We start from the raw sequence: 20,192 nt of genomic DNA, 5'->3' as shown, positions 1-20,192 counted from the left end.
TTCTCGTAACGGACCCCTGCCTGACTACCTCCGGCACCAGACTGCTCGGACACGAAACCGCAACAGTATATTGGAGATTGAGGGAACGTCATGACATAGCCTATTCCCCTGTCATATGATGTTGACCGGTACAGCTCAAGTGACTATAAGCAAAGCGTGAGCCAAGAGGAAATAAACAAAGAAGAAAGGCACGAGGACTTTTCTACCTCACACAAGAATCATGTTGCACAGCCACTTTCCTCCTACTGCTTTTGTAAATTTGATTGCCCTGTAACGGCACAATGCACCGCAAAAATATTTTCCATGGTGATTCCTGGACAGCTTGACGGATGGGTTTCAAGCCAAATCAATGCTCCTTTAACATAGTACAAAACCCTGTTTCATTTGTCAAGCTGTCCATCGTGAGCCACCATGGGACCTATTTTTGCGTGCAATGTACCCTCACTGGGAAATCAAACTTACAAAAACACTCTGAGAAAGCAGCCTCGGCCTCTGGGCCAGTCTCCTCGCGTGACGATGGCAGCTTCCCATAACTTTTTTCTCAGCTCACGCACTTACACCCGTTGCCGCCGCGCCGTTCACTGTCATGAGTCACATGATCACCCCGCAACAGGAACAGCTGATGTAGCCAAGTACCAAGTTCTCTTACACACGCTTTCAAAGAGTGAGGTTTTTTTTAAAGGTGTGCACCGGAATTACGCAAAAAGCAATAAAATGCCTGCGTCGTGTTTTTAATGTACGCAGCACCCCTTTGATCTGCACAATGGAGGCCTTGCACACATACTGCAGGTCCCAAAGCTTGCCATTCTTTCCGAGGTGCTCATTTTATTTGTTGCACAACATACCCCAGCCAAAAACAAAAACTACAGGGGTCACATCACTGCTCCTTTACGACAATATTTAGCCTTTTCTGTAAAAAATTCTGTTATTACGTTTTGTGCATTAAAAGGCCCATGTTTGGAAAGACACAAATAAGGGCCTGTTTTTCTACTGTATGTAGTGTATTTGTATCTTTCTGACCACAGCAGTGGCTTTCCTTTACAAAGTGGCTACTGCAGCATGGTACCCAGCTGCACTGGAGTTCATTTGTAGTTATGCGAAGACCTTCTCCCAAACGTTGAGTTCTTATAGTAAATTGCTACCATCTCGTAGAAATCTCTAAGGCCAAATGACAGCATCTTCACAAAGCTACTTAATGCAAGCTACTCCATAGTTTTGGTGTAGTGTATCCTGTTCTGGTGTAGGATACTGGTAGTGTATTCTGTAGGAGGAGATTTCTGAACTGCAACTATGGAGCAAACTACTGTTGGCCCTTGACTTTCTTGAACTAGAGCATTCAAAATTTTTCTGGCTTTGGTTTTACAGTTACCTGCATAGCATAATTTTCAAATTTTGTTTAGGCGTGATCATAACATATCAATGGGCGAATAAAACCCGCAAAAATTGGGTATTATTTCAGGGGCTATAAAACAGGGTAAAATCAGGCGATAATGAGAGGAAAATAAAAAAAAGAGCGCCTCCCACATTTTAGGTTAACACAAGATACCGTATTTTAAAGCACCAGGCTCGAACGGTACTGCTTCGCATTATCCATAAATTTGGACTTCTGCATGGGGTCCTCTGCCCCTAACCCTTGCAAAAGTCAAGGGTCAACTGTACTCGAACAATAAGCATTAAAGAATTATAAGCGTTATATATTATTATTATAGCGTTAATTATAAGGCATATTTTCAGAGCAATTTTTGTCATCAACCTACCACTCACGGAAGCATTCAAAACAGTGCTTTTCCGTACTCCAGAGCTCTTGACAGACACAAAGAATGAGCCGTCCCACAGCTTCCTCTGCTTGTTTGCCGAGCCCTACATAAGTGTGCACATAAGAGTATACCTCTGGGCCACTTTTAACACCTACTTTTGAATTCCTCTTCGGAGTTGCACGGGCCAGCTTGGCAGGACAGGGTTCACCGTTTTGCAGTAAACTGGGAGAACTTTCTATCGGGGTTGCGGGTGTATCCGAGGGCTTGCAGTCTCCACCGAGGAGGCTGGGGGATAGGAATGTTGTATCTTCAGGCAGCTCACCAGGTACTGAACTCTCAACGTCTTTCACATGCATCTCATTGGTGGCGCATACTTCAGTTCCTTTGCTTGAAGAATGCAATATTGCACAATTATTCCTAAGTGATGCATGCACACTAAAGTACAGACAACCCTGTAGTGCAAAGCTATCGCTACTTTTATACGTGACATTTCCTGGGCATGTTGAACAGATCTTCTTTCTAAACCGTAACATAGCTGACATCCTCACGAAAGATTCCAGTGGAAGAAAAAGCAAAAAATTGCTCACTGAGCCAAAGTTCCACACAGTGTTATGTGGCGCATTCACATGGTGCCGGAATATCGTGAGTGGCATATTGCACACCTGGCAGACGACACTGCTGGCGTCTTTTCCTGTCGTCTGCTATGGAATATCTTGTAGCTGTGTCACAGGATATTCCCCACGTTTAGCAGTGCATGTGAAGACACGACATTAAGTGCGAACTCACTCATGAGGGCCCTCATGAGTGCTCCTCAACCTCACCTCACACCTGAGGCATAGGTGGGCATTTTGGTGAAACCTCACTCGCCCTCACCCTCACGGCCCTCACCCTCACCGCCCTCATGAGCACGTGCGCTCACACGCCCTCACCCTCACGAGCACAGGCCCTCACTCGCCCTCACCCTCACGGCCCTCATGGGCACATGCCCTCACCCTCACGGCTATTGACGGGCACATGCCCTCACGGCACTCACACATGAACGCCCTCACCCATGAGGGTCTTACCCTCATAAGGTCTCCTGTGAGTACACTCATGAGGTCTGAGGGGCGCCAGGTCTCCGTGAGTGAAGTCACTGGTGAGGCCTGAGGTGTGCGAGGTCAGTATGAGGGCATTCAGAAATGAGGTCAAATGACGCATACCAGACGTGCGCAAATTAAATTATGAAGGCATTGATGATATGGTTCCAGCGACACAACTACCGGCTGTGTGCACTTTAAAGGGCTGGTGTGCACACATTTAGCAATTTCGTCTACATCGCGCTGGGAACACAGCAAAGCGTCCTGAGCTGACTGATTACTTGGTGATATGGTTCCAGTGACCCAACTACCGGCAGGGTGCACTTTAAAGGGCTGGTGTGCCGGCTTTTAGAAATATCGTCTACGTCTCGCTGGGAACACAGCAAAGCGTCCTGAGCTGACTGATTACTTGGCGATATGGTTCCAGTGACCCAACTACCGGCAGGGTGCACTTTAAACGGCTGGTGTGCCGGTTTTTGGCAACTTCGTCTACGTCTCGCTGGGAATATAACACAGCAAAGCGTCCTTAGCTGACTGATTACTTGGTGATATGGTTCCAGCGACCAACTACCGGCTGTGTGCACTTTAAAGGGCTGGTGTGCCCGTTTTTAGCAATTTCGTCTATGTCGCGCTGGGAACACAGCAAATCGTCCTGAGCTGACTGATTACTTGGTGATATCGTTCCATCGACCCATATACAGGAAGGGTGCACTTTAAAGGTCTGGTGTGCATGTTTTTACATTTAGTCTATGTCGCGCTGGGAACACAGCAAAGCGTCCTGAGCTGACTGATTACTAGGTGATATGGTTCCAGTGACCCAACTACCGGCAGGGTGCACTTTAAAGGGCTGGTGTGCCGGTTTTTAGCAATTTTGTCTGCGTCTCGCTGGGAACACAGCAAAGCCTCCTGAGCTGACTGATTACTTCGTGATATGGTTCCAGCGACCCAACTACCGGCAGGGTGTGCTTTAAAGGGCAGGCGTGCCCGTTTTTAGAATTTACGTCTATGTCGCACTGGGAACACAGCGAAGCCCAGGACACTTGGCTGTGTTCCCAGCGCGACATAGACGAAATTGCTAAACACGTGCACACGAGCCCTTTAAAGTGCACCATGCCTGTAGTTGGATCGCAGGAATCATATCACCAAGTAATCAGCCAGCTCAAGGCACGTGGCAGTGTTCCCAGCGCGACGTAGACGAAACTGCTAAAAGCGGGAACACCAGCCCTTTAAAGTGCACCCTGCCGGTAGTTGAGTGGCTGGAACCATGCCACCAAGTAATCAGTTAGCCAAGACGATTTGCTCTGTTCCCAGCGCGACATAGACGAAATTGCCAAAAACGGGCACACCAGCCCTTTCAAGTGCACACTGCGTGTAGTCATGTCACTGGAACCATATCACCAAGTAATCAGTCAGCTCAGGACGCTTTGCTGTCTTCCCAGCGCGACGTAGACGAAATTGGTACAAACGGGAACTTCAGCCTTTAGCTGGATCGCTGGAACCATATCAGTAGTGCCTTACATAATTTGCCCACGTCTCGTAAGCATCATTTGACCTCATTTCTGAATGCACTCATACTGACCTCACACCCCTCAGGCCTCACCAGTGACTTCACTCACACAGACCTAGCGCCCCTCAGACCTCATGAGTGCACTCACAGGAGACCTCATGAAGGTTAAGAACCTCATGAGTGCACTCACGGATGGCCTGATCGCGGGCTTGCCCTCACTCACCCTCACCTCCAAGGCGTGAGGTGAGGGTGAGGGGCACTCATGAGGGCCCTCATGAGTGAGTTCGCCCAGCTATGCTTTGAGGTGATAGTGAGTGAGGGCAAGCCCGCAATGAGGCAATCCGTGAGTGCACTCATGAGTTCTTACCCTCACGAGGTCTCCTGTGAGTCCACTCATGAGGTCTGAGGGGCGCCAGGTCTGTGTGAGTGAAGTCACTGGTGAGGCCTGAGGGGTGTGAGTCAGTAGGAGTGCACTCAGAAATGAGGTCAAATGACGCATGCGAAGCTTGCGCAAATTATGAAGGCACTCACACGTGAGGCCTTCAGTAACGCGACGCCCTCACTCTCATATGTGGGGTGGACAGTGGATTATATCTCATATGGCCCAAGTGTGCATAAGGCCCAAGTGACCAGAACGCCCAAATGTTCATAAGACCCGAAAAGAAATTGGGCCTTTTGAGCATTTGGGTCACATGAGCAGGGCAGGATAAGGTGTCCAGAAGGCCCAAATGGTCATATGGCCCGAAAACCGGGAAGGCATCAGATTGACCTGTGAGGTCATGGAACTGCAAACAACAGAAGCATATTTCCCCATTCAACTAGGCCAGCCCCATCCTTCCCTCACCTGAAAGAAAAGCTTCTGTTGCCTCAGGATCCCAAAACTTGCACTGATAAAGTACCGTATTTTTCTGTGTATAAGCGCTGTTATACATTTAAAAAAAAATATCTGAAGAAGTCCTGCGCGTCATCTAACGTCATCATATGCGCGTCGTCATCCTGCGCAAGACTTCTTCAGATAACTTTTTTTTAATATATAACGGCGCTTAAACACAGGAAGGTATGACACTTTTATCAGTGCGAGTTATATGCAACCAATATTCTTCTGTAAAATCGCCTTTCAGGTGTGACAGCGCAGGAATTCCACACTTTTCCGAGAAGCCCTACGGCTTGGTATTTTGCTCGGGGCCGAGATTTATTATGTTAATCAAGTTGCGCGCATTTTGGATTGCACTCGGTGAATCCTCGGAATATGCTCCTTCTGCAGCGCACATCTGACGTGAACACAAATGCGTTTCTTCCGCCGTGTGAAATGTAGTCTCCAAAGAGTTCAGTTACAGAATCAATTCCAAGGTGTTCGCCCATTTGATGGAACCCATTTGGTCAAACGCCCCCGAAAAAATGGCCCCGGAAAATTTGGTGACGAAACAAACGATCTCAGAAAAAATGGTTCCCGAGGGGTTAGAGCGAAAAAAACTGTCCCATGCGTAGGCATGGTTTGCTACGTTCAAACCCCTCCCGAAATCGTACATTTGGTAGCGACTATCCTTGACTTTTGCTGCCGTGCCCGGCTTGGTTACCTTCGCAGAAAAAGCGGTACTCATTGTGCGTCATAGCAGTATTCCAGAGAAGGTTGAAAAGCTTTTAATGTGGCAGACGGATAAGTTATTCAATAAAAATATTAGGCACAGAGCCTACCAAATGTACCGAACGAAATATTGAACGCTGTAAGGATTCATATTTATTTGTATTTAGTTTTTGCCACATCTATATCTCATTTGCTTGAAAAACTGTTTCCTTATTTCAGCACATTTATTAATATTTTTAGTTCAGTTACCTTTTTCTCCTCTGTCGCATCCATCTAATATTGTGCATAGGAGCAAAGAAAATATCTGGGACACTCCTAATCTTCCCTCCTGGTTTTCAGGCCATATGACTATTTTGGCCTTCTGGACATTTCGACTTTCTGGACACCTTACCCTGCCCTGCTCATTTGACCCGAATGTTCAAAAAGCCCAAATTTTGTTCGGGTCTTGTGAACATTTGGGCGTTCTGATCGCTTGGGCCTTATGCACACTCGGGCCATATGAGATGATACCGGACAGTGTATCTATTTACTGATAACGAAAAAACTAGACTGCGGCAGGGACCGCTTTGTTGTGTTTCTGGCACAGGCATCTGAAAAGTGCACATATAAGCATGGTGCAGTTTAAAGGGGTGGTGTGCACGTTATTAACAATTTCGTCTATGTTGCGCTGGGAACGCAGCGAAGCGTCCTAAACTGACTGATTACTTGGTGATATGGTTCCAGCAACACAACTACCGGCAGGGTGCACTTTAAAGGGCTGGTGTGCACACTTTTAGCAGTTTCGTCTAATTCGCGCTGGGAACACAGCGAGGCGTCCTGAGCTGACTGATTACTTAGTGATACGGTTCCAGCAACACAACTACCGGCAGGGTGCACTTTAAAGGACTGGTGTACACACTTTTAGCAGCTTCGTCTATGTCGAGCTGGGAACACAGCGAAGCGTCCTGAGCTGACTGATTACTTAGTGATACGGTTCCAGCAACACAACTACCGCCAGTGTGCACTTTAAAGGGCTGTACACACTTTTAGCAATTTCGTCTATGTCGAGCTGGGAACACAGCGAAGCGTCCTGAGCTGACTGATTACTTAGTGATACGGTTCCAGCAACACAACTACCGCCAGTGTGCACTTTAAAGGGCTGGTGTACACGCTTTTAGCAATTTCGTCTATGTCGAGCTGGGAACACAGCGAAGCGTCCTGAGCTGACTGATTACTTAGTGATACGGTTCCAGCAACACAACTACCGCCAGTGTGCACTTTAAAGGGCTGGTGTACACGCTTTTAGCAATTTCGTCTATGTCGAGCTGGGAACACAGCGAAGCGTCCTGAGCTGACTGATTACTTAGTGATACGGTTCCAGCAACACAACTACCGCCAGTGTGCACTTTAAAGGGCTGGTGTACACACTTTTAGCAATTTCGTCTATGTCGAGCTGGGAACACAGCGAAGCGTCCTGAGCTGACTGATTACTTAGTGATACGGTTCCAGCAACACAACTACCGCCAGTGTGCACTTTAAAGGGCTGGTGTACACACTTTTAGCAATTTCGTCTATGTCGAGCTGGGAACACAGCGAAGCGTCCTGAGCTGACTGATTACTTAGTGATACGGTTCCAGCAACACAACTACCGGCAGTGTGCACTTTAAAGGGCTGGTGTACACACTTTTAGCAATTTCGTCTATGTCGCGCTGGGAACACAGCGAAGCGTCCTGAGCTGACTGATTACTTAGTGATACGGTTCCAGCAACACAACTACTGGCAGTGTGGACTTTAAACGGCTGGTGTACACACTTTTAGCAATTTCGTCTATGTCGAGCTGGGAACACAGCGAAGCGTCCTGAGCTGACTGATTACTTAGTAATACGGTTCCAGCAACACAACTACCGCCAGTGTGCACTTTAAAGGGCTGGTGTACACACATTTAGCAATTTCGTCTATGTCGAGCTGGGAACACAGCGAAGCGTCCTGAGCTGACTGATTACTTAGTGATACGGTTCCAGCAACACAACTACCGCCAGTGTGCACTTTAAAGGGCTGTACGCACTTTTAGCAATTTCGTCTATGTCGAGCTGGGAACACAGCGAAGCGTCCTGAGCTGACTGATTACTTAGTGATACGGTTCCAGCAACACAACTACCGCCAGTGTGCACTTTAAAGGGCTGGTGTACACACTTTTAGCAATTTCGTCTATGTCGAGCTGGGAACACAGCGAAGCGTCCTGAGCTGACTGATTACTTAGTGATACGGTTCCAGCAACACAACTACCGGCAGTGTGCACTTTAAAGGGCTGGTGTACACACTTTTAGCAATTTCGTCTATGTCGCGCTGAGAACACAGCGAAGCGTCCTGAGCTGACTGATTACTTAGTGATACGGTTCCAGCAACACAACTACTGGCAGTGTGGACTTTAAACGGCTGGTGTACACACTTTTAGCAATTTCGTCTATGTCGCGCTGGGAACACAGCGAAGCGTCCTGAGCTGACTGATTACTTGATATTGGGTGTGTTCCCAGCGCGATGTACAAAGAAATAGCCAAAAACCTGCACACCAGCCCTTTAAACTGCACCCTGCCGGTAGGTGTGTCTCTGAAACCATATCACCAAGTAATCAGTCGGCTCAGGACGCTTCGCTGTGTTCCCAGTGTGACATAGAGGAAACTCCTAAAAACGTACACACCAGCATTTTAAAGCGCACCCTGCCGGTAGGTGTGTCGCTGGAACCATATCACCAAGTAATCAGTCAGCTCGGGACGCTTCGCTGTGTTCCCAGTGCGACATAGAGGAAATTGCTAACAACGTACACACCAGCACTTTAAAGTGCACCCTGCAGGAAGTTGTGTCGCTGGGACCATATCACCAAGTAATCAGTCAGCTCAGGACGCTTCGCTGTGTTCCCAGTGCGACATAGAGGAAATTGCTAACAACGTACACATCAGCCCTTTAAAGTGCACCCTGCGGGAAGTTGTGTCGCTGGGACCATATCACCAAGTAATCAGTCAGCTCAGGACGCTTCGCTGTGTTCCCAGTGCGACATAGAGGAAATTGCTAACAACGTACACACCAGCCCTTTAAAGTGCACCCTGCCGGTAGTTGTGTCGCAGGAACAATATGACCAAGTAACCGGTCTGCTCAGGACGCTTCGCTGTGTTCCCAGCGCGACATAGACGAAATTGCTAAAAACGTGCACACCACCCCTTTAAACTGCATCATGCCTATATGTACACCTTTCAGATGGCTGCGCCGCAAACACAACAAAGTGGTCCCTGCCGACCTTTCCTTCTAGTTTTTTCGTTACCAATAAATAGATACCCTGTCCACCCCTCCCCCCCACATAAGAAAAGTAAAAATTCATTATAATCTGTTTCACTGCTATCAGTCATATACGAGCCTTCATACGGTTTTGCAACTCCTTGAGTGTTAAACCGTATCGGTGAGTGCACTCACCATAGGCCTCATGGCTTGAGCGCCGTCAACAGGCTTCGCGTTCTTGAAGTCCTCATGTGTGAGTGCCTTCATAACTTGCACACGTCTCGCATGCGTCATTTGACCTAATTTCTGAATGCACTCATACTGACATCACACCCCTCAGGCCTCACCGATGACTTCACTCGCACAGACCTGGTGCCCCTCAGACCTCATGAGGGTAAGACCCTCATGAATGAATGAGGGCTTGCGTTTGTGAGGGCCATGATGATGAGGGCGAGTGAGGGCATGTACCCGTGAGGGCCGTGATGGCGAGGGCGAGTGAGGGCATGTACCCGTGAGGGCCTTGATGGCGAGGGCAAGTGAGGGCATGTGCCCGTGAGGGTGAGGGCGAGTGAGGGCATGTGCCCGTGAGGGCGGTGAGGGTGAGGGCGAGTGAGGGCGAGTGAGGGCTTGTGCTTGTGAGGGCTTGTGCTTGTGAGGGCCGTGAGGGCGAGCGATGTTTCACCAAAATGCCCACCTATGCTCACGTGACAGCAGGAAGCAATGACGCTTTGCGCATCTTCCACTCAAATATTCTCGGGAATGTCGCTTGTGTGAATACACGGTTAAAGGGGCGCTAAAGTGCAAAGGCTCTGCTAGCAGAATGAAATATGCTGTTACCTTGACACCAACACAAAAGGAACGGTATTCATCCGTTGCATCGTTCGCAATTTGTGAGCAAAAGAAACCGCAATCTACGCTTTCTCTCTCCCCCTCTTCTCCTCAAGAAGCGTGACATTGTAGAGAGGCCTCGCATTGGTCTCCTCAAACGATCTCCCACGATGATTGCACAAATCCTTTGAGGAGACCAATGAGAGACAACCTCCCATTGTCGGCCTTTGAGGAGGAGGAGAGAGGGAGGGAAAGCGTAAGAACTTTTTCGCTGGTAAATAATGAACGACACAACAAGTGAATCCCGTTCCTTCTGTGTTGGTGTTAAGGTAATGACATCTTCCATTCCGCGAGTGCCCCTTTAACAGCTGTCACGGGGCAAGTGCCAGTAAAGGTGCCCAGAAAACGTGACATTGATGGGATAAAAAAGCGACCTTTACTTGGCAAATTTTCGAGTTCAGTTCGTAAAAATTGACATAATAATATTCAAGTTAGATGACATTCACATCAGGAGGTGGCAAAAACCTAGTAAAGAACAAATGCCGTTGACCGCGTGATTCTAGGTGGTGTAGTTTCTTTATTATAATTCAATGACACGTTTTCTGGGACACCCTGTATATCAAGATGATGGCTTGTTTTCAAACAAAATTCAACACATTCTGCCATCTAAGGCGTACTTACAAAAGTAAAGACATGTTAGACAGAACTATGACATGTAGCTAGTATTTAAAAAAAGTCCAACTCTCCGACACTTAAAATATGGTGTTTAGGTAGTGTCATGCACTGCGCAAGAGACATTGGGAATACATACAGGACATTACTCATTAGGTCCTTTACCCTAACCATTTCAATACATTAACATGTTTTTCCTTTCTGTACTGAGCTGCAAGTGTGGTAAGCTTGCTCACTTTGTATTGTATATGAATGACAAAAGCTCCACTCGAGTACTCTGAAGGACGCCCAGAAAAACAAACTAGCCAGGGAGGGGATGCCTACTTTTCGCCGCTGGGTGGACAAGTGCACAATTTGTGCCCGACATATTCATTGTAATTATGTGCAATTTCTTGAAATTGATCATAGCATAATAGCAGAAGTGTGCAACGTAAACTTGAGGGGCATCTTGTGGAGTTCAACAGAGAAGAGCTCAGGAAGTCAAGGTTATGCTGCCCGCTTTGTCCGTAGACCAGCATGCTTTTCTGCTCCTAGAATTACAGTCCATTTCCTAGTCCAAGCAACAAAGCTCGCATGAAAATTTTGTTCACGTATCTATGCAGACATCGCCCCCACAACAGCATATTCCCAGGTGGCAGCACGCATAACTTCCGTATGTGAAGCTTCCAGCTGCGGGAAAGGCAACTGAAACTAAGGGCGGGTTCACATGAGGGACCGAACCAGGGAGAAATCCGCTTCGGCGCAAGTGATTACACGTGAATCAAGGAGTCCCCGCTGAGCATTCACACAGGACGACGGACGAGAGGGGACAATTCCGTCTGCAACAACACTTATTAGGCCACATGAACAAGTTTTCTCACTATCTTTAGGGAGTGACTTTTTCAGGCTAAACCCGATTCTGCCCGGTTATTCCCCCCCGAACTGACCTCCGACCAATTCGGGTTAAACCCGATTTTTCCCCGAATTCCGGTCACTATGAAATCCTCAAGTGATGTTTCCACTGAAGATGAACAAAGGTGGCCACATGCAACACATGTAAGAATGGTCACTTTCGTTCCCAGCAATACACCCATGTGTGTCAACACTGTCTACGTCTTCGGGGACTACCACTGGAAGGTCACGATCTCGCAAAAAAAAAAAAGAATGAAAAAGAGAGACATTAGGAAAGGACTTAATAGACAAGAGGAGAAACAAAAACACCTGATAACACCCGAAAGCACAATTATCGCCCGATTTATCCCCGCATTACAGATTTAAAAATAGCGCCTGATTTTTACCCCCCGAATCTAAGAAAGGCATTTAACCCGAAAAAGTGACTCCCTAACTATCTTCCACTGTGGTTGAACAGAAAAATGGAGGTTTTTGTGCGTTGTGGTACATTTCGTCAACATTCCACAATGCAGGAAACCGCCATACCAACAAAACAGAAAAGAAATTGCTATCGTTGCTATACAACACATATTTCGCGGTTGACTCCTTTGCGTCGGAGCAGGGTTGCCGTGCTGCCTGGCTCAGCAAATATGCTTCTCAAACTATTCATTTTCACACATTTTCCCAACTGCTACAACTGCACTAGATAGTGTATTTTATGGTGCACATGTGCAAATCCACAATGCACTTTTTGCAAGAAAATGTTCCCCTTGGCTTGGCACATTTCAGAGTTCAATTCAAGAAACTAAATTACCTTTAATTAAAATTTGATAATGTTACTTGCAATACGTCACAAAAATCGCTCAACGATCAATGCCGTTGACTGCATATTTTTCATTAGCGTGCTTTCTGCATGTTTGTCCATGAGAGAGGCAATAGCTTTGGGGTTTCAAGTTCTATACCGTGGTAGTCCTGACATTGCAGGTATTTGCATTTTCCGGAGTTCTATTTAAAAAACAAAAATCGGTCATTGAGCATACATCAGAGGTCTGACTATGGTTCCCACCTGTCCAGATTTCACCCGGACAGTTTGGTAATCCTAGGTTTGTGTTCAGTGCCCGGGGGAAGGTGTGATCTGGATGCAAAATGTTCTGAAGTAGGCAATGCAAATAGATTCCTGTTCTGTACAGTCGTAACATGAAACTTCGAAAACCATATGAAAATAATAGAAAGGTGTAGTTCAGATTGCATTGGAATCTGCTAGTTGCATTCTAATGGCGAATTCGGGTGGTCGCTTCATGGCAACTTTCTTTTGCCAGATCCTGAGCAGTCATGTTAGTTTCGTCAAAGCGCAGCAATTTTGCATGTTCGCGTGATGCTTTCCGAGCACTTGGAATTTGCCAGTTCGCACTTTCTTTGCCTGGTCTCGATACGACCTGGTAGCAGACTGCCCAACTATATCCGGTGTCGTCACATCCGCACCATGAGTGTGGCGAGGACCCCACATTGACCCGCACATCGAAGTTTATGTGGGATAGCAGACGACAAAACCCAAAGATGAGTGATCGCGATGCCCCTAGCGTGATCCAGGCGACTAAAACCGCTTGATTCCTGGCACTCATGTTCGGGTGGCATCTGTCATGTGACCCAGCGTGGGCAAAAGGCTAGCAATTTCTGAGTGCTTGGCTGTTTTGCCACATTTTGACCAAGCGAATTCGCCACAAGTTTTAAGAATACAACCTCATTACATTCGGTCTGGTTCAGTCAAAGGCAAAGAGGAAAATTGCTGTGTGTGTAATAACAAGCGGAGCTCAAAGAAAAAAAAAAAAAGCTCAAAGAGCTGTAAAGGTGATAGCAGCACAGCCGCTCCGGAGGTAGTGGGGGGATGCAAGAGGGGCAGCCGCCCCAGTCGCCTCCCCAAGTGTGGGTGCCAGACAGCAGGAGTCCTTCAGCTTTTTTTTTTCAGGGTAACTAGTGTAAGGTGTCTTAGAGATAAGTCAAGACGAAAAAAGGATAGAAAGAAAAAAGGATGAAGCACCAGTAAAACATTTAGTCACTGAGCTTATTGATGGTGCTTAGTCTTCCTTCATTTGCAGCGACTTTAGCTTTTTTCTTTTAATTTAAAATTTTTCTGTAGAATTTTGAGTGCACAACATTTCTGCAATTGAATAAATTACCTGTCATATTTAGATAGCTAAAGGTGAAGAGTATGTGTGTAAATTCTATGCCTGTACTTTTTCTTATTGTTCAGTCTCTAGACAGGCTTCTAGAGTAGGGGTGGGGCAATTCACAGTCATCCTGTCCATGGCGGAAGTTGGTCTTGTGGTGGTTCTTGGTGGTAGGGTCATTATTACTGGGCTGTTTACCTGCTGACATGGGGGCATATTGCTTGGTTAGTGCACTCATACGATAGCGACAACACACCCACCCGACATCACGAGCGGCTGACGCTGTATTATCGCTGATATGATACCGGAGTGGTCTATGAGAGAAAAGCACTATTTCATTTTTGGGGGAGAAGGGGTATGTTATCATAAATAGCAACAGTCTATTGGTTGTAAATTCTGATATATAGGAGACAATACTGACAATAAAAGCAGGCTTCCAGTCCTCGGCACAGGAACGACCAAAATAATAATAGAGAGTTTTAGTACATCGTACGCTATCACCTTTGCGTACGAAAGGCATAGCGTTGATGGTTCTGCGCATGCCCATAACAGAAAGGGAGCTTCGCGCAGTGCGCAGAACCACCAACGCTAACCGTTACGTACACGTCCCGACAAAAGCTTACGGAACGCACGAGCGGTGTATTTCCTCCTCGGTGCGACACCCTACCGGTGAGCAGAAACCGGCTCGTTTACTCGTTCAGGGGGGCGAGCGAGTGCTCTGGTAGCGACACACCGTAGTAATTTCGGTATCTCTTGAATGTGCTCAAAGCGTGATTTGAATTGGTGTCCGTGAATGCGTTCCGTAAACTTTTGTCGGGACCTGTATGCTATCGCCATTGCGTACGATCTACTAAAACTCTCTAATAATAATAATTGGGGGTTTAAGTCAAGAGACAACTGAGATGATGAGCGACGCCAAAGCAGCCGGTCTGTGGATTGCTTTTTGCTTTTGCCCACCTGAGGGTTCTTTAACGTGAGATGAAAGCTCACCACACGGCACCCCGTATTTAATGTCTCTCGCGGAAGATGGCGTGTCTAAGCAACTTGTACTTTGCCACCAAGTTGCTGGAGTACTTGGCCAGGTTCGAACCCGCGATCTCGGGATCAGAAGGCGAGCACTCTATACCGACTGAGCCGCTGAGGCCGGTAACGACCAAAACGAGTGCAATGTAGAATTTTAGTGTCCAAACTTCGCAAAATGTGCGAAGTTTGGTCGTTTTTACAACCTTTAATGTAGCAAACTGCAGAGACATTGTGCCACAGCTCTGTCGCCGGCTCCGGAAATATTGTGCTTCAAACGTTTAATAGTGATTTGCATCCCACAAGTGACGTGCAGGGGAACTTGTGTACACACAAACTAGTGTTCTGGCGACAGGACTAATTGCAATTTTATTGAAAGCCTGGTGGAAGCTGTTATAAAAACGTGAGGCTACATAACGATGTGGATCTAACGAAACACCAACGGTTCTCGCAGTACAACAGATGCGCATCGGCATCGATATGTGATATGATACAAAAGAATCGATCATGCCACAAAAAAAAGTAAACATATCCGCGACAAACCTTTTCTGAATGTGGACGCACGCGACATGTCTCAACTTCAAGCAAAGAGCACTGGCCTTTAAAGCGCCGCAGCTTGTGATGGCGCACTCACGAAATTATTACATGAAGCACGCGATTTCATAGTTCCGTTGTATTGTGGTTACTTTTTTGTACCGCCGTGGGGCGCCACAGTGTGATTGCACTGGTCGGACCAGCGAGATAAGATGACAGCTGAGCGCAACCGTAATAACTGCCCTCCTCCTCCTTGTTGCATCTGCCTTGTTTAAGGTAATCGGAGGGCCTTGTCAAAATGATTGCAATCACGCCAGACTGTTTGCTTCGGTGATTGTGCATATTGTGATTTACCACACTCATGAGTTTTTTTGCAGAGGTCTGGCCCTGTCTCCAATTAGCAGAACATTGAGGTAGCAAAATTACAGGGTTTTTACAGTATCTTTAGCATGACCCGCCTAGAGCTCTCGACAATGTGAAAACAAACATCTTGGAGTTGGAAAAGTCAGACAAAAAATTTCAGCAATATTTGACACTTGTTGTGTTCTGCCAGGTTCTGCCAGTCACTGCGTTCCTACTGTTCGCTAAAAGACCCTAGAGTACTGCACGGGCCGCATTCTTAGGCCCAGCCTTCCTATGATTTACCGGCCTGGGCCCGTCCCAACAGCTCCACACCTGGCTTGGCCCAAGCCTGAAGAATTTCTAGGTTTCCCGGTCCAGGTCCGGCCTGAGCCCGAGAAATGGATAGGCTACCCGACCTGGCCCAGTTACAGTCACTATATAAGCTTATATAGTGACTGTAGGCCTAGTGTAGCGGGCTGCAAAAGTTGACCGTGGCTAACTAACAGTGGGGAAACAGAGGCTCGAGCCCAACCTAGGCCCAAGCCCATAATGGTCAGACCCGAGCTAATGCTCCTGCTTTCTTCCAGGGATGCATCTTTTGTGGTACCCCTTCAGGCAGGCTCAGGGCCCACCCACACACACTTGTCAGCACTGGAACTTACCTTTCATCCACAGATGCAAGAGATGACAGACGGCGCTCTGCAACAGAAAGCTGCATTGAAACCACTGTATTTTTGCTTACAAGCAACTACTATACAGCAATTCATTATTTAGCAGCATGCAGCAGAAATACATCTTTTACAGAAATAAGCTGCACATATGCATGTGTGTTTCTGTGGATCACTCACCAAGAGCTCGAATTCTGGATTCCTGCTTCGTTACAATCTCGTGATGATTGGCTTTGTACTTTTCAAACGCTTTCTGAATATTGTTACACTTCCCACATGGGCCTCTAGCTCTGCTCAACAAAATAAATTACGCTACACTCAATTCATAATTACAGATTCGACACTTGCCTTTGCTCCTTAGCGGACAGTTGTTCGGTCAGCTGCAGCACTTGTTTCTGTAGGGCTGTCATATGCAAACGATAATGGTCACACATATAACACTCGCAATTTTACTGTTTGTGTTGTCACGCCTGACTAGAAACAAACTGAAGTGCCAGTCAGGCTGTGCTCTGCAGCGTTTTCGTGAGCTGTTCGGATAGTCCCTTCGGTAAGCCACACTGAAGAACAAAAATGTGATGCCATTCAGTGCCTGGCTCTAGACTTTTATTCACAGTCACACAGCATATTTCTCCATGATAAAAAAAGCCAGAGACAAGGTGACTTTGGGTGACAATTATGTGCCCCGGATATCGGATCAAGCGGTCCGGGTTCCCATTGGGGTTGTAGGACCGTGTTATCATAACGTGCTGTAGCTTGGAAGTTCCATGTAAACCTTGTTTTCAAAAATGGCTTTTGCCTTGGTGCCCTCACTCCATTCCAAAAAATTGTTGCTAGGTGTGAGAACCACAAAGACAAATTTGTTTCTTGTTAATCAAAAGTTGTATATCAGATTCCTCTTGCTTGCAGTTTTTGTTACATTGGCCAGACAAAACGTTTAAATTACAGGTTAAGAGAACATTCTGTAAAAGTAAAAAATAATGATAACTATTCAGAATTTGTAAAACATTTGGAGCTGTCCAAGGGTTACTGTCCCTTGTGGGAAGATACTTTTGCAATGGCCAAAGAAGCTAACCAACAGAGGAGGCTCCTCAGAGAAACGCTCTCCATCGCGGGCTGTGGGGTCTGTATTAGCAATCTGTCGATGACCTTACCCCCAGCCTTGAAAAAGTTGGTCACTTTCCCCTTCTGACCCCTTTTGCCTCTGTGTGCTTTAAGTATGATGTTGTGGTAAGCTCCTTAGATGTACAGAGAGAACGGTGAGAAAGCAGGCGAGCAGGTGATATTGGATCAGAGCCGTCGCGAGGCGAGTACATGCGCCCGAGGCAGGGTACACGCGAAGCGCCCCCGCCCCCATCGCTCACTGCCGTCAGAAGCTCTGTAAACAAAGAAGAGAAAACACCCATTCGCACTGCCGAGATCGTAAATTCAAATTCTCTTCATTACCGCTTTATACTGTACAAACAACCTGCCAGGGCCTGCCGTTCAGCGCCCTCTCTGGCGAGGGCGCCCGGGGCGGCTGCCCCTCTCGCCCCCCTATCGCTACGGCTCTGTACTGGATATGCCTTACCCAAGCAAGATTTTCTCTCCTCTTCTTCAGCATGTGATGTAATAAACGTCAGCTGTGCTTGAGACACGTGTTCGTGTGTGTCTTCTTTCTATTCTCTCAATCTCAGGGTTCTAAGTATATGGATATCCGTAGCTGTGTGTGTCTCTCTCCTTTTTTGGCCCTCATCAAAGGTTTTTGCCACCATAGATACTGGCTTGCTACTTAACCATCGTTTTACAGCATATTTCTGTTGCAGAACATTACAGACAACACTCGGTACATCGAGATACTCACAGACGACAATAAAAGGAAGAAAGAGCGGGTCGTACCCTCTGTTACGCTGATGTGAACCTCATAGACTTGCTTTAGTAAAGCTTCTACCGTTGTCGAATGTAGAATATTGGTGGTGCCGTTCATCGTTAGACCGGCAGTGCAGCGCTGCATGTCTTCTACCTTTTTGTCTGACAACGCCATGCTGTCGATAGAAAATAGAAAGCTGTCGACGATCTTTCAAAAAGAGCGGGTACTGCCTGTCAAGTGCTTTACCCTCGCTCCCTGATATATCCTCATATCCTCGACGTCCTCGATCTCTCTGATATCGAGGATATTCTACGTTTGCCAATTTGCCTTTCTCTTTTTCGAAGCGATTTTGTGCAGGCGGAATGGTAAATGCTGGACCTGTTCATCCTGATTTTGTGTTGATATTTCAGTAAAATATTTGTGCAGTTGCTACTGTTCGTATTACAGCTACATTCTTGTGTGAGTGAAGTCATTTGATTGTTCACATTTTCGCTCGATTTCTTAGGCTGCCCACAAGACGTTCAGGATAAAGCAAAAGCTCGCCAAGAAGCTGAAACAAAATCGACCTATCCCACAGTGGATTCGTATGCGCACTGGAAATACCATCCGGTAGGTACATTTCGTCACTTCTACAAACAAATCTTTATCAGCCTCCAGTGTTACCGCAAAAGGGTATTCTCTGAGCTAATTGTTGAGGTGTCAGTAAGGATGTGTGTGTACACAACCTGCTGTGAGGTGCTGTGTTTTGGAGCCGTCTCCCGATGTTGCTTAGTGGTATAAGGTTCTGTTTCGGAGGATGTTTATCGGTATCTATCCTTGTCTCAAAAGATCTGGATTGTTTCTGCAGCAATATTTGGCATCGAAAATGAATGCCCGCCGTCGTTAGGCTTAGGCCCTCTCCGTTTCATGCTGCATTTATGCTTCATCGGGTGTTGGAGTGCCACGTCCAAAACCGAAACTGGTGGGTCGTGCGGGTCAGTCTGTTGGCCAGTGTTTTTGCGGAAACACTACGACTACGTTGAGGTTGAGCTCACATCAATGTGATCCTGTGCCCCAGCCCCCTCCGGCACGTTGAAAACTATCCGCCCACGCTATATGACTTATAGCCGTGTCACATTTCAACGATTTGACACCGATTTGTCGGCCAACACCGTTGGTGGGGCCGTCGGTGTGTGCTGCACAGTCGCACTGCAGCGACAGCAACACCCGACAAATTGGTGGCCGACACGATATTTTGTCGGCAGCCTCTGTATCTCGTGAGACCAACAAAACAGCGACGCCGACAGCAGTCACACTGCACCGACCGTATCACCGACAATGACAAACGACGGCGCGCGCGCATGCGTATTCACGTAGCGTTTTGCTAGTTGCGCGTTCTATCGGGATGGCAGACGATGTAATAGATGACGCGGTCGCAGCAATCTTTTTAATTTTTGCGCTAGAAGACGAAGTCAGCGCACCACAACGGAGAAGGGAGTGGAGTAGACAGTCGCTTCTCCGCAGGAAGCGCCTATGGTGCTACGAAAACCTTCTGCGCGAGCTGGCATTAGAGGACACAGCAACCTATCGCCGGTGGCTGCGAATGGACACGAACACATTTGAGCGCCTTCTTGCCAAAGTTGGACCTCTAATACGGCGTCTCGACACCAATACAAAAACAAGAAATGTCGTAAAATATATAGACGCCCTGTATAAAGCTGTCGGAATCGCCTGCAAAACATACTCCATCTGCCCACAAACTAAATAGACGATTTCGGAAATTGCATGGATGGCCCGCCAGAGAGCGCCGTGTTGCGAATGCCCCACTGCACCTTGGGATTTAGTTTTTATGACTCAGACAGAAGAAGAGCGCAAACGGTTTCGGTTTTCCCTTCTTCCTTTGAGTAACAGGCATGCAAGCACAAATGCAAACCATTTCCCACGGCGCGATGCGCGTGACTTGGGCGACAGAGGGATCCCGTGCGGAGCACAAGGGCAATATCTGAAATCGCCTAACGCGATCTAGCACAGAGAGAGAGAGAGACAAAACTAAAATGGAAGGAAACACAGACAGCTGACAATGGCAAGTGC

The 20,192-nt window shown here is 47.2% G+C and overlaps 1 protein-coding gene across 2 annotated transcripts in view; it reads right to left on the bottom strand.

Annotated features, from left to right (window-relative positions):
* Positions 1-18,372, bottom strand: part of LOC135394345 (uncharacterized) — a 37,285-nt gene extending 18,913 nt beyond the window's left edge. The window contains exons 1-6 of one of the 2 annotated variants that reach the window (XM_064625044.1): positions 18,152-18,372; positions 16,625-16,679; positions 16,457-16,566; positions 16,271-16,307; positions 1,913-2,042; positions 1,758-1,860 (exon numbers count right to left, since the gene is read on the bottom strand). In XM_064625044.1, coding sequence (XP_064481114.1) covers positions 1,758-1,860; positions 1,913-2,042; positions 16,271-16,307; positions 16,457-16,566; positions 16,625-16,679; positions 18,152-18,296 — 580 coding nt within the window. In that variant the 5' untranslated portion in view covers positions 18,297-18,372. Of the gene's footprint in view, positions 1-1,757; positions 1,861-1,912; positions 2,145-16,270; positions 16,308-16,456; positions 16,567-16,624; positions 16,680-18,151 lie in introns of both variants that reach the window. The other variant, XM_064625043.1, reaches the window with a different exon arrangement.
* Positions 18,373-20,192: the final 1,820 nt, after the last annotated feature.

The sequence above is a fragment of the Ornithodoros turicata genome, chromosome 5 (genome assembly GCF_037126465.1).
Source record: "Ornithodoros turicata isolate Travis chromosome 5, ASM3712646v1, whole genome shotgun sequence".
Lineage (NCBI taxonomy): Eukaryota > Metazoa > Arthropoda > Arachnida > Ixodida > Argasidae > Ornithodoros > Ornithodoros turicata.
This window is presented reverse-complemented; position numbering and strand designations above follow the sequence as displayed.